We start from the raw sequence: 14,990 nt of genomic DNA, 5'->3' as shown, positions 1-14,990 counted from the left end.
AATAGTCAGATGTCAGTTTAGCTATATACCTGTTCCTTGCACATTGAGTAATATGGAGTAAGATATATACCTCCCAGACTTGTATAAGGGCATTGCAATGACTCCATGTATACTATTAAATACCACAGCTAATGTGATCACGCCTGATGGTGAAACTATTGTATTCAACATCTCATTTAGGGTCATGCAAGAGGGGGGGGGGACCCACTCTGTCGCCATTCCTGTTTGTAATCGTGCTTGCCTATGCTCTTCGGAAGGCAACAAGCGGTTGAGAGGCAGAGCTTAATGGGTTTACCATCACACCCAGATGCACTGCAAGAGTTCCAGCAGTCACCTCATCGATCTAGATTTTGCTGACGACATCTGCCTGCTTTCCGATGATAGAGAGCAGGCGCAATATCTCCTTTCTAGAGTTGAGCTTATAGGTAGTAAGGCTAGAGTTCAAGTCCTGCAATGGGGAACCCTTCGAAGAAGTCACTGACTTCCGCTACCTAGGTGCATGGGTAAACAACGCAGAACAGGATATCAAAATAAGGAAAGCTCAAGTATGGAAGACACTGAATAACATGAGATGGATCTGGGCATATCTAATCTCTCCCCAATCATCAAAATTCGCTTCTTTGTATCTACAGTTGAGAAGGTACTGCTGTATGGCGGCGAGAGCTGGAGTCTTACATCATCCCTAGAAAAGTCTCTTGATGGATGCTACACGAGAATGCTTAGGGCGGCACTGAACGTGAGCTGGAAAGAGCACATTACCAACATTGTGCTCTACAGCGGGCTCTCAGAAATTACTGACAACATTGCCAACAGACGAATGAGTCTCGCCGGCCACTGCGTTAGACACAAGGAGCTAAAAGTTAGCCAGCTGGTGATCTGGGAACCAAGACATGGTCGCCGCATACGCGCAGGAGAGGACGTCCACCCGCAACACTAATCAACACGCTGTGTATAGTGACAATGCGGCATAAGGGGACCTCTGAGATAGAAGTAAGGCAACGTAAAGAGAAAGTCGGGGAAAGGGTCTTCATGTTTTGCGTGGGGCTTCCAACATTCCTTGGGCCCAGGGCCTCCCCGTCATCTTTACCCGGCCGTGCTTATCAATACACATGAGAACATCTCGACTGCCGATCGGTCGAGATACGGACTCGTGGGTAGATTTGACGACCGGGAGCGAAAAGGTCCGGCGAGTCGTGCTGTGCGCATGAATGGCGTCGTGATGCGTGAAAGAATCGTGCTATATATTAAGAACAAACGAAAACACCTCACCGCGTGACACATCTCTGGTGCACTCCATCACAGCCTAGCGATTCACATTGTGATTGATCGCATTGTTGATCATTTCGAGCGGCATAATGTGTCCTAGTAGCTCACGGCAAGGGAGAAAAACATCTTACGGATTAGCTTAAGGATACTATAACTGTATCTTTCACTTGCAAGATTTTTAATTTAAAAGAAGAAAGGAACAAAACTGCGTTACTATATAATTAACACCATAATGGCTTTAACGTCACACTACTTGTTAAAATAGATAGCAAACGATGTTAATTATTTTTTCAAGTATCCCGAAGTTGATCAAGGGTTTCTTTACTGGTTAACCTCAGACAATCTGGACAGTGGCGGGGGGGGGGGGGTACAGCTTGGGCAACTACCAGCCACAACTCGACAGGCATCCATTTTTAAGGCGTCCATTTTAAATGGACGGTCAAATTAAATACAAATTCTTTCATTCTTGGATATCGCGTCTTTTAAAAGCTTGAAAGTGTTGTTAAATTAATATTTAGAGACTTTTCTATATATAACCATGAAATATGTTCAACACGATAATTGTCACTTTTTTTCGTTGGCAAAAGAAGCTAGTTGCTTGGTAGAAGGACCAGCTACCAGCAAAATGTCCGGAAAATATTTACTTATTTTTTTCCCTTGGGCAGAAAGAAACATGTTGAACAAAATTTCTTTACAAAAGCAAAGGTCTTTGTGAATGACTTTCCGGGGGAGCATCCCAACTCCGCATTAGATGCGAATGGTTAATTCATATCTGAGAAACATTCGCACGATGCCGCGAACGCGTATACTAGGGCCAATCGACTCCGGCGCCGTAAGACGGCAAGATGATATCCTGTAGTTTGATAGAACCGCTCGCTCCATTATCTAAGCAATCAATTTTGTGATTTTCGTCCAGGGTGGAATGAAACATCACTCCTAATTATATTCGATTATGTCGAAGTTCATTTCGTTTTTCTTTTGTCTGCATGTTGCTGATTAAACAGCACCGCTATAAATTTTGGTCTCCAGTAACTACAAGATTTCTTCAAGATTTATATTTTTTTAATGAAGTAATTTTTTTTCAATCAAATGTACCCTGAAACTAGTTATTTTAAAAAAAATGCATTGCCCTTTGTCCCGTCATTGTTTCACTAACGGGAAGTACTTTGTCATTTGTATACATTGGATATTTCTCTAATTCATTTTCATTGAGGAACCTTGCTGCGCAATCACGGTCCATTCATGCGCATAGTTATATGATGTTTAGACAAGTATTTTCATCAAGATCTTGTTCGCATTACAGACATGATGTCACGAACGAGTCGTTGACCAAACCACGTTGACGACGTTCTGACCAAGCAGGTGCTTGTTGCAACATTCATCGATAATTCACGACCCTTCATTTTTTATTATGTGAAAAACCTTCCGTCGATACCCTTTCACGTTAAATCTAGCAATGCATTTTGTTGCTTCCATTGGACGCCTCCAATTATACTCCCACGAGGATGCATTTTGGAGGTATATGACAATTAAGCTTTTTCAGGATTTCACCAACTATTGATTTATTGTTGATCATATACCTTTTAGTAATGCCCTTTGGTAATGCGGCGGCGGAAGGTTTTCAAACTTGGGGGGGGGGGCATCACCAAAAAGGGACACTTGCCTTCCGTCGATGAAATGTTGACACTTTTTTTCACCGGACACTTGGCCTCCGTAAAATCAAATGGTGGGGGAGTGGCAGGGGGGGGGGGGGGGGGGGGGTACCTACTTCCAAAATAGGGAGCGCTCTTCAAAACAGGCCATTATGCAAATTACGCATTATGTGCCCATTTTCAGGGCGCATTGTAAGGGTTTTGGGGCTTGGTTTTCATATTCCTCGTTCATATCAGAAATCTCTGTGCCTTTATGGGAAGTGGTTACTGAAAACAAAGTGTCCGAAATTTTAGGGCCAGTTTTGTTTTTATCTCGAGGGGGCACATTAATGCTCGAGAGGACACATTTATGTCCGCAAAAGGGGCACTTGGGTAAATCTGGGGAGGGGGGAGTGCCCCAGCCCCCCGGTTCCGCCGCCCCTGGTAATGCCTGACCTTCTTGGTTAAAAACTACATTTACCCCTTACCAGATCAATTTTCTAAAGCATACGTCTTGTAACGTTTCTTTGGGCTAAAACATGTAATTATATCACAAACCGGTGAGGTTTCCTCACTGCAAAATGACGTGATTAAATGAAGTAATTGCGCTCTAGGGAAAATCCACGTAAGGAATTTCGCATGACTGCATTCAAGCGGAACTCAGCATTCAATTCAGAATCGTGCTGAAAACAGTTATTAACAGATTTTGTAAATTTCCTCGAAATTACGCTCCAACGTAAAAAAAAACCCAAAAGGGACTTATGTTTTCAAATAACCAAAGCATTAAGTTAAAAATGGCGCCGCCTGGTTATGGGATAACGTGTGACGCTACTATCAGCGGACTCCATCAAATATTAGCTTCACCATCGAACTCCCTAAAAACAAAATGGAATTTGAAGAAAACAGCAATAACGACAATGTTATACATGGTAGACATTCAAAAGTCTCCAGAAAATGTGAGCAATGATTGAGCTTGAATGTTAGACAAAACAATCTAAAAATACGGCGATCGAAGCGCCTTCATGAATAAATCAAGATTATCCGATTAGTTTGAAGACTCAGGCGCAAGATTTGTCTATTGCTCCGCGGCAGGGAGAAAAAAAGAAAGAATAATTCCAGACAAGTACGCACGCTTCAGTCGGGTAACAAATTTAAACGCCAACAAACTTCAATCGTGTTGACAATTCTCAGTGGATTGGGTGCAAACACAATCACTGAAGTATGAAGATATCACCCGTCGTGTAATTCATCAAAATATGTTGTACTGTTTCAACGCATGTCGTGACAGTAATGTTGCGTATGCTCTTCCACTTCACAGGTCTGTTGCTGAATCATTTTCGGTGCCTGCATTTGAGATACGATTTCCTCATCACCCAAGTAGCATGACAGAAGGCTTTTATTAAAAAAGAGAAGTCACTGACATGCCCACGGCTGATTCGTTAGATATCTTCACCCCGTGGGGACTAAAGAGAAAAATCCACAGAGAACATTTAAGCTTCTCTCTCTATACCAAAGATACCTTTACGCGCAGTTCTTGATATAGGCCTATACCGTCCATCTTGATGAGCAATTTCACCAGTCCCAATATTGGTCTTTCTCTTGCGTTCGCCCGGCCAGCTTTGATTGAACTGTCAAAGGTAATGAATTCGGCAATTGTCGACAAACTCCTCCCGTGTGGACTCTTTGAACACCTTTGAGATCTTCTATAGTGGAAAGGTAGCCTATATGTTCGCCACGGAAGATGCACGCGCCGTCGAGATAATAATAATAATAACTGTATTTATATAGCGCTTTTTGCCAGAGGATACAAAGTGCTGGGGGAGAATGCAACCAAAGCCAGGTAAATGGAGATTATGAGACCCATTATGTAGCACCTTTTTGCTAGGTGCTGCGGCGCATAATTGCTGCCACTGCCAGAAACACCGGGGCGAACCCCTTTAGCGACAAGTGTTACTGGGTTCTTTAACGTGCATTACACAACACACGGGACCTACGGCTTTACGTCCCATCCGAAGGACGAAGCAATAATGGTAAAGTGCCTTGCTCAAGAGCACAAGCACCATGTTCCCACGGTCAGGATTCGAACCCGTGTACCACGGCACACGAGACGAATATCGTAACCATTGGACCACAGCGCCCCACTAAGATATACATGATTCGACGTGGAACACTGCGTGTCTGTGTTTTGAGAATTTGACCTACTGAAATCTTAGATCCTGTTCCGTGTGTTGGCTCTTTGAATGTTCAAAATTGCGAGAGAATGGGTGTATAGCCATGAAGATTGTCTTAGTGTACAGTACTGATATGTAAACAAACATTGTAGCACCGGATGATTACAAACAAATCACCATACATTGACGACGTTTTAAGATAGATAACTGAACAAAACGATATCTGGGTTCTGGATGATGCATTTATTATATGCCACACAGTTAGTTTCCACCATTCTACTCACATTTAATTCCCAGATGTATAAGCTAGATAAATACCAGAGATGATGTAAATCCAAGTTTCACATTTCTGAGAATGATTACAAAAGAGTGTTCATAAGCATGAAAACATCGTCTTCAAAGTTCCGAGTGTATAATTCTGTCGTGTAGGCTCAGTGCATCAACAAATAGGGCGCCATTTTACCTAGCAACGACGTCCCATGGGCGGGGCCATTGATCTCCATAATTATACACAGTTTTCTCAAAAAGTATATCCATCTTCTGAGCTGAAATTTCAACGGGTTAGATTTGTTTTTAATAATACCCTGCTCCAGATTTATCGTAGTTTGAATCGGCAAAACACAGTGCCCATTGCAAAACACAGTGCCCATTGCCTGTAAAATTATAAAATAGAACGAGAGCCAATGCGGCAAGAATCTTAGAATACATCAAACCTGTATCGGCCGTGCGAAGAAACTGCTTTGGGAATTGACCCTGGAAAACTAATTACATATTAAACAGCCCTGCCGAAGACTGCATGCGTGAGGCCGACGGTATTATACTCCCACGACCATAATCAGTAAAATTGCTCGAGAGGTTCTCGCCTAATTGACACCAAAACCTTGGTCCGTAGAACTTGCCAGGAACAATTTGTGCCGGTATTGGTGGGTGGGTTGGTGGGGGAACTAATGTAATAAATTGACATCATCCTTTCATTTGGAGCTGAATTCGTAGTCGGGTTTGAATGGCGGTTGGTGAATTTGTTGAACAGGAAACATGTACAATTGATTGAAGTGCCACAGCGCCTTCTTGTAATGTAGATGTGTACGTGGGATGTGATTAAATGAGCTTTTTAGGCTAATAAATAAATAATCAAGTTTGGGGATTCTGCAGCTAGCTGGGAAATTGTTATAGCGGGAAAGGGCGGATCCTGGTTTTGCTGGGGGGATGGGTGGGTTAGTTGTCATTAGGGTTTAGCAGCAATTTTTCCCTGTAATTTTTTTTCCTGGCCCAAGGTGGGCTGTCCCCCCCCCCTTTGGATTCTTCATTGCGAGTTCACTTCGCGACATGCTTTTCCAGTCATGTATGAAAAGATGTGAATAATTTCTGACGTCACTGCCTGAACTATAGTGTGGATCAGCTTAATTCCGTTGGTTAGACCCAGATTTAAAGAAACTCCTCTTTTTGGGGGTTCAAATTACAGGGGAAAAATTTGAAAATCGGGTCCTAAAAAAGTTCAGTGATACATCAAAGACGGGAATGCATGCCATTTTCCCGATGGATCTACGTTTTAATGGCGAAATTCTAGGGCACACTACGACGTTGAATACTTTATTTTGCCATTAATGAGAAAGGCCAAATCTGAATGTGGGTCTCACATATCAAAAGTAACGCTTTGATTCAAGAAAGCTCTTACTTAATGAAGAATCACGTATTTACGCAGGACTGTATCCACATTGACGTAATGCTGACGTCACACGCACCACATTTCACACATGATTAGCACTCCTGCTTGCATTATTAGATACACGACGTTCAGACACCGTCTGCAAAACTTATGCATCTCAATTGTGTACGCCCAAGGCCTACGGCAGTTCATTGTATTAAGAGTATGCAGTTGTTTTGCGCTCTTGTGCTAATAAAATCAAGAGCCGAATCGAAGGTCATACTAAATTTCGGATTTTCATTACTTTACAGCTTGGCGGTTGCTCGTCACTGGATCAGAATACCGAACAATTCATTGACATGTTTGAAAAGCTGCACGCCGTGTTCTTGAAGTACGCCTACATTGAAAATGAGTTTCCAGGGAAACATGATCAATCAGCTGATTCGTTGCCAACGATTTTTTTTTCCTCCGGAGACGCGAAGGTTGCGGAAAAATCTCAAAATCCCATACTATTGATCGCAAATAACGTTTCGTCAGAAGTAACTCTTCTATGTGAATATGAATAAGCCTTTTCGGAGTTCCAACTGCGCGCATTCGTAACCTGTGACAACGCACATTGTTTGTCTCAAATGCCCTTTGACAGTACCCACAATGCACAAACAGCCTTTTTGTAAAGTCAGTGGCGCGATGTTGTCAAAGGCCATTTGAGACAAACAATGCGCGTTGTCACAGGTTATGAATGCGCAGTTGGAACTCCGAAAAGGCTTATTACCTTTCTTCAAAAGTGCGTATTTTTTGATACTTTTAAATGTAAAGTGAGAGTTCATGAACAACTCGGTGAGATTTGAAACCACTGGTTTCTTTTATTTTGAAACGGGATGCACATTCAGGTAAAAGGTTGATTTAAATCCTATCCCTTGTTTAGAACATGTAAGTGATTCAGTAAAAAGATAAAGACTGTAGAAAAAAGGCTCATAACTGGATCGGCAACGACATATTGACACCTGACAAATATAATTCCTTTCAAGGTTTAATTTCCAGTGTAACGTTAATGTCTGCTCTATGTTCCGACACCCCCATGTTCCGACAATCCGCGCATAACATTGTGTTGCTCCCGGTTAGGGTTAGGGTTAGGGATAGGGATAGGAATATGTGCAGTCGTAACATCGGGTTGTCGGAACATAGGTGTGTAACCGTACTGTTCAGGTATGACTATTTAAAGGCATATATGATCATGTGTTTTTCATGCAAGTTCGTTTCCAATAATAACAGCACTCAAGATATGGATCTTGTTCAAAACCTAACAGGTTGAAGTTTCAGCTCAGGGAATATTACACTTTTAGAAAAAACAGTGAAAAACCATGCACATTATTTTAATCACGAAACACAATTTTCGTCGATGTCTATACTTCCAAAGATTTGTCAATTGACTGATCGTTGAAAATCACCTACATTTCTTAATATCTTCTATAAAATGACAGCCAGCCGGACGGAATAGTTTCAGGGAGTGTTTAGTACCAGTGCGATCTTTGATCCAAATAAGCTTTTTTGATAATAATTCGGTAGGTTAATTTAGGGATAAATGCAAATTACCCTATATGATGCCATTAAACATACTGTGACCATTTTATCTGTTCCACAAGGCCAATCTGGACACGGACTTCGATGCAGGTGGTCAGGTGTCCATGGGACTGACAGCCACTACCGTAGTCTCACAGTGGACGTGGGCGGCAACCCTCCTCCAGTCATCAGCGGTAGCCACAACGGTAAGCTGCCCGCCCTTCTCAAATTTGTATCCTTGTGGAGACATTTCTTTGTTCTCGTGTAGTAAAGTGTTCAATTTTGAAAGTGAAGTTTCAAAATGCTCTTATTTAAACCAGAATGAGTTTCCTTGCCTGAAATTTGGAATTAATATCCCTTTTCTAAAACTCTTCCATTTGCGACAAATCAACCCACCTTGGAAATTCCTAGTTTTTGAGTAAAACCCATATATCTATTTCGTGAAAACCTTGTGGAGACCTATTCATCTATAGAAATTGCCCTGTGGAGACCTTTACAATGTTTTGTTCCCTATTGTGTGTGAGTCTCCACAAGGATACGAATTTGTGGTCTGTAATGGCCAATTCGCTCTTTTCACACTCCGCCATTGGGCATGCAGAGCCTCGATCTGGAAAGTTTACACAATAAAAATAGCCGGTTCAGTTATCTATACCGCGACACGGGAATCACTGAACCGGCTATATTCATTGTGTAAAGTTGCCAGATCGAGGCTCTGCATGCCCATGGCGGAAGTGTGAAAAGAGCGAATAGACTTTATTCGCGAAGACAGCGAAGTTTTCTTTTCTTTTTTACCTGCGAGTAGAAATGAAAGCAATGAAATAAAACTTCAGTACAAATTAATGCCAGTCTGCTCTGGTGAATAATTTAAATTTTGGTGAATAATTAAAACATTTCCTAATGTTATAAGCCTCATTTAAAAAAAAAATATTGAAAGCGAGGCTTGGAACGCACTCCAATCAAAATAGCCTGGTACCATCCCATTCAACAATTTACAATTTATCAAATAGATTCAGGGAACACGATCGAAAATGGCTTCCACGGGAATAAAGGTTTAGACCCATTGTTCTTGAGTTAAAACGAATTAGATAAGAAAAAAATCGTATAAAAGCTTTGAAATTGGTAGTCAAGGGCGGATCTAGCTTTCAGGAAACGGGGGAGGGGTTTGAATTTTTTATGTATGAAGGGGAAGTTTCAGTGAGGGCGTGGTCCGGAGCCATGCCCCTAGTCTGGCACTGCGAGGGTATAATGATATACAAGCACAGGTGGCGATTAATTATGCGTCTTGACCTTGAGATTCTGACCATTCAGCGGACGCCCTCTATATCGGGTCTGCGGCAACCGGTTGTATTACAAAAAACATGACATCCAAATTGACCAACCAACAGCTAAGTCCACGTTCCTGATCGAATGACGTCATAGTGTTTAAAGTCCGTTGGATGGCGCGCGGGTTTGCATACAATTTGCGTGTCACCAAACGTTCGACCGTGGCTCGAAAATCTTTAAAGACGAGATGAAGAAGTGTACGTTACAGCAGATAAGAAGAGGATTCGAATGCAGACACCAAAAAAAAAAAAAAAAATGGGAGTGCGAAAAGTTAAACATTCCATTATGTAGACCTACGTATCTCCTCTGACAGTTCATCGATATCGACTCTTGTCAAATAAAATCATTTATGTCTTTACTGGTCATTTATTCACCAAATAAGTAATTTTGAATTACAGCATGACTTGTGGGGTTAAGGAGTCCTTTCATAATTTGTAATATAACTTTTACTGTATTAATAAATTAAAGTTATCACATCTTTTGCTTTAGCTTTTTAATACATAGAATACATACATAATTTAATCCGATTTATGAGATTATTGACCTTTGTTAATTATCAAGTGTCTTTTGTTTACTTTCATCTCGATAGTTAGCAAATATCAGATGGCAATTTTATTCGGTTAAAGACCTGTTGACGTTATGCCTTCTTAACTACCAAAACGTTTTAATTCAAGTAATTATTGTCGTGAGCTTTATTCATAATATTTAAGTTAACCTTTATCTGTCATTCCCTTTGATCTTCTTTTTCCTCGCATACTCATTGCAACCTAATTCATTGTAAATTTACACCTTAAGAACTCAAACCCCCGGGTGATGCTGATTATAATAGCTTTTGTGAGTGGACAGTGGGGCGACGGAGGTGAAAATTTGAATCTGCCAAGCAGAAAATGGCTGCTGTCTTGTTGCTGGCCCAACTATTACTGACGCTTCACATGTCTCCCTGAGCGTCTTGGTTGTACAGGCTTCAGTGAATTTTCCATTGTACTCATGATTTGCATTTCATGGTTATGTAACCACGTACTAAATGGATTCCCGCTTTCTGCTTTGTTCCCTGTAATATGTAAGTGCCATATGCAGCTTGGGTTGTGATGCACTCAATTGAAGGACCATTCATCCATAAATTTAATTAAGTGTTACTTAATTTATTTATAAATGGCGTCCAGGTTTGTCTCAAGTGACTCCATTTTAGGCTCAAGCTGAGTGCTCTGGCTTCTGTGGCTCATAGTTATACAGGGTGTTTCAATAACTTGAAAAGGAAACCCAACTTTGAAGAACCAGTATGGACAGACTAAATGTTTACTGGCTATAAAACTGTTATCATCTGAAAGCGTAATCTCTATGCTTTTCAATGATACCTTGTTTACATTTCCATGGTCATGCATCAGTGAGCGCCACTGTCATAAGATTTTGTTGTAGAATTGCAGTTGGTTCACTTTCATGTCAAACACAATAGGCATGGTGGGCATGAGAATAAGTATTCAAGAAGAAGACACGAGTGCATAAAAAGAAACCAAAATCAAGTCGGGTTGGTTTCAAAACTGGATTTAAAGTTTGTCATGAATTTCTCGTTTTGACCAAGCCACGTTCAAAACAATGTGCCATTTTCCCGAGGATTAAAATTCACCGTGCCCAGTGGGTTTTTATTATGAAAGTGAACCAACTGCATTTTTGCATCCAGTTTTCAAGACAATGATGCTCACTGAGGCATGACTCAGAAAACCTAAACATAGTATCATTGAAAAGCATAGAGATTACGCTTTGAGATGATACCAGTTTTATAGCCAGTAAAATAAACATATCGTCTGTCCAAACATCCTTTAAAGATGGGTTTCCTTTTTTTTTTTAAACACCCTGTGTATACGAAGGTCGTTGTGGCTATACGGGGTATCGCTATATCCTTTTAGATATAGCCGCCGGATTTATTCCATTTGAAAGACAACCCTGACTTTTGTTTTGACAGCAAAATATTCGAGTGCGACCAATTTGACTATAACTCCATCCGATCCGAACGCGTACTGGTTGGTCTACTACATTTGAAATTGGAATCTGGGGCATTGTAGCATGCTTGCTGCGCTGTTTCTCGATGGCAGCCTTGTTTTGTTAATAAATACATAGGAAGCCACTGATATTTAAAACAAATATGCAAAATTGTGAAGCCTGTATGGTGAGAGTATATAGCTAGAAACGCGAAATAATGGAATGTTACATGTGTAGCGTGAATATCCGACTCCATGAAAAATGGACTCATTGGTGGTATTGCGCATGCGTCAGTACGATAATATGCTATTTTTGGGATCATAATTTGAGAGTGACCTGTCACGCTCGAGGGATTAACCAATAACAGGGAAAAGGAGTCGGATTTTCATAGGAGTCGGATTTTCATATGACACCGGCAATATCCCATTTTGTCAATAATGGCTTGACTAGGTTCGTTCCAATGGTTTGTAACTGTGCATGCATAAGGCTTAAGGAGAGATCAACTAAAATAAAGGCTCATCATTTCGAAGTTGACTTAAGACGAATATCATGAAACCTCACAATTGAATCTCTTATTCCGCAGACGGGTATCAGTGGTCCCTTCTGGTACGCCTCAGGTGCCACCATCCCCCTCCTACTTTTCGCTACCCTGTCGGCCCAGATGAAGACACGAGCCCCCGGAGCTAAGACCTTTCTGCAGGTCATCATGGCGAGATTCGGACCAAGGACTCACCTGGTCTACTGCTTCTTTGCTCTACTGACCAATGTTATCGTGACGGCAATGCTCATGCTAGGTGAGGAAACAGGCAGGTTTTTTTACGGACAAGGTCGGTCTGTATTGAGGATAAGGATTTCGATGATCGGAAGATTGCAGTGTTTGTTTCAGTAAAGGCATATTAGGATCATTTGCATTTATTCCAAAGTAACATTTCGAACCATTATCCAAAAGCTTAATTAATTGGCACTAAACACCCCGTGGAATTATTCCGTCTGGCTTGCTGTCATTTTAGAAGAAATCAAGAAATGTAGGTGATTTCCAATTCGGGCGTTTCACAATGCAGTGCGCCACCAAGAGTTTGCCGTGGAGAGTCCATTATTCAAGTTTACGGTCGACAAAACATGGCCCATTTGAACGAGTGTCAGTAGACAACGAGCTAATTTTTGTTATAGATTGGGGCATAGCGTTCAGCCGCCTTACAAAAAAACTCCGTATTGATAAAAGGCAAAGAAAAGGGCAAACAGATACTCGAATCATGCTTACCCGCTGCGAATTTGTCGACCATTTCCCACAATGCACCGGGAAAAATGAACTCTCCGTGGCAAACTCTTGGTGGCGCACTGCATTGCGAAAGGCCCGAATTCGATCTTCGTGATCAAAAGGTTGTGATTATGTATGGTTTTTCACTGATTTCTCAAAAAGTGTCATATCCACTGAGCTGAAACTCAGGATTTGAACATTATTCTTGGGCTTTTGAGCGGTGTTATCATTGGAAACGGACAAAATGTATGAAAGCAAATGATCCTATTAAAGGCAGTTGGCTCGCTGACTAATATTTTTCGTACTGGGCTGTTGTCATTTTAAAGGATACATGAATTTGCATAACGGTATCATGGGAAATAAGGTTCATTTCGATCTCTTGGCATTGTTGTTGGAAAAAGTTCTTCCTCTGTCTGATCCATACAATTGCATGTGATGAAGGCAATTTTTAGTTTTGTGAATGAGTACAAACGATATCATTGGTTATGTATACCGAGTAATATTCAAAGTGGTTCCACCCAACAAACTTTCAATTCAATATGGTTCGTTTCCCTTCAACAACGTAAATTTATAGATATAGTGTACAAGGATTTGAGAGGAAAAAAGTCTTTGACTTGCAAGCCTTGGGAAAAGAATGATAATACTGTGTCTATAATTTCCGTCGATGAAGGGCAAAACCCACCTATTGTATTCACATCTCCGGATCCCATGAATACGAAACATTTCTTCATGTGAATAGTGAAAACCTTCCATTTGAAAGAGACAGTACAACATGTACGCTAATAAGAATATTGTCCAGCGAATTGTCGGTTGATAAATTTCTTTAAAATTTGTATATTTGATATCATATCAATGAGCACATAATTGGAACATAGAATCGAAGAACATTATTCAGACCAGTGATTAAAATGAAATTTGAACAGCGTCAGAATTATAGGAAGGAGCAAGCTTTTGTCCCCTTGACGGACAGATACAAATTGGTATTGACTTTTCTACATTGCCTATGACTTTCAAATTGAAAATCGCATTGAAACCCATGTCATCAGTACTTGCTTGTGAGGATTAAAGTAGGGGGGGGGAATTAAATCCCAATGCATTTCAATGGCTTAACAATGCTTTAATGCTACTTTGTTTACGTTCGTCCATATTTTTTTCCTCTCTATTCGTCTCTGGTGGTCTCGTTTCAAGGCGGTTGCGCCGTGTTAACGGCCCTTGTGGACGGCCTGAGTCTGGAGCTGGCCGCGATGACATTAGCGGCTGTCATCGGAGCCTACACGTTCATCGGCGGGCTGGGCGCCACGTTCTACGTGTCCTACTTCAACACTTCCGTCATGTTCGTGATCCTGCTGATATTTCTCGTCAAGGTTTACCACGATCCAACCGACAGCCCGGACAACCCCCTCGGTAAGACCGACTTCTTTACTTCAGCATATGGACTGATAAATGCGCGCTGATTAGTTCCCCTATATAAGAGACAGTACTGTTCAGCCGTACGTGTTTCTCTATTAAAGAAAGGTGGAAAAACAAAGTATGGGTATATAGTGCGTATGAGGTTCAAACCCAGACAAAAAAGAAGGAAAAATTGGTTTTCGAATGATTTTGGTGGTTTTAAGGCACGTAAGAACAATTACCCTGAAACGTACCTACCGATTATATACGAGAAACTCCCCGCTCAAAGTGAAGATATAGGGATGGTACCAAATACCCTGTGACATTATTCCACCTGGAAAGGTATCATTCGGAAGAAACTAATCATTGATGGTGATTTAAGAAACTGTTCCCGTCTTTTTTACGTTCGTTAGCAACGGCATCCAGTTTTACAAGACCCCAAAAATAATTGTGCAGACGTCTCTTATTTTATCTCCAAAGTATACATGTATAGTACCAACTTAGCTGACACGGTTGTTGTTATGCACTTACTTAAGATTTTGAGCAATTGTGGTGCTTGAAACGATAAAAAGGACAAAAAGCAAATATTCTTTTTACCTTTTTTAAGCACAGGTTTGATTAAACCTGCATCGTCATAGTATTATTATTGTTTGTTCAGTATGTTTGTCTTTTTCATGCGTGCGTTTGCGTTTCGTTTATTCGTTTTTCCATGTTGCTTTGAAAACATTTTCAATAGCGTGAAAATGCGAACTAGAATTTGTTTGATTTTG

The 14,990-nt window shown here is 41.0% G+C and overlaps 1 protein-coding gene across 1 annotated transcript in view; it reads left to right on the top strand.

Annotated features, from left to right (window-relative positions):
• The first annotated feature begins 307 nt into the window (after positions 1 to 307).
• The window catches only part of LOC119745013 (urea-proton symporter DUR3-like), a 39,710-nt gene continuing 25,027 nt past the window's right edge, over positions 308 to 14,990 (top strand). Inside the window, exons 1-5 of the mRNA XM_038221238.1 lie at positions 308 to 425; positions 633 to 859; positions 8,357 to 8,479; positions 12,157 to 12,367; positions 14,020 to 14,235. Coding sequence (XP_038077166.1) covers positions 308 to 425; positions 633 to 859; positions 8,357 to 8,479; positions 12,157 to 12,367; positions 14,020 to 14,235 — 895 coding nt within the window. The remainder of the gene's footprint in view (positions 426 to 632; positions 860 to 8,356; positions 8,480 to 12,156; positions 12,368 to 14,019; positions 14,236 to 14,990) is intronic.

Source organism: Patiria miniata, unplaced genomic scaffold, assembly GCF_015706575.1.
Source record: "Patiria miniata isolate m_02_andy unplaced genomic scaffold, ASM1570657v1 HiC_scaffold_7, whole genome shotgun sequence".
Lineage (NCBI taxonomy): Eukaryota > Metazoa > Echinodermata > Asteroidea > Valvatida > Asterinidae > Patiria > Patiria miniata.
Note: the sequence above shows the minus strand (reverse complement) of the source record. Positions and strands in the feature narration are given on the sequence as shown.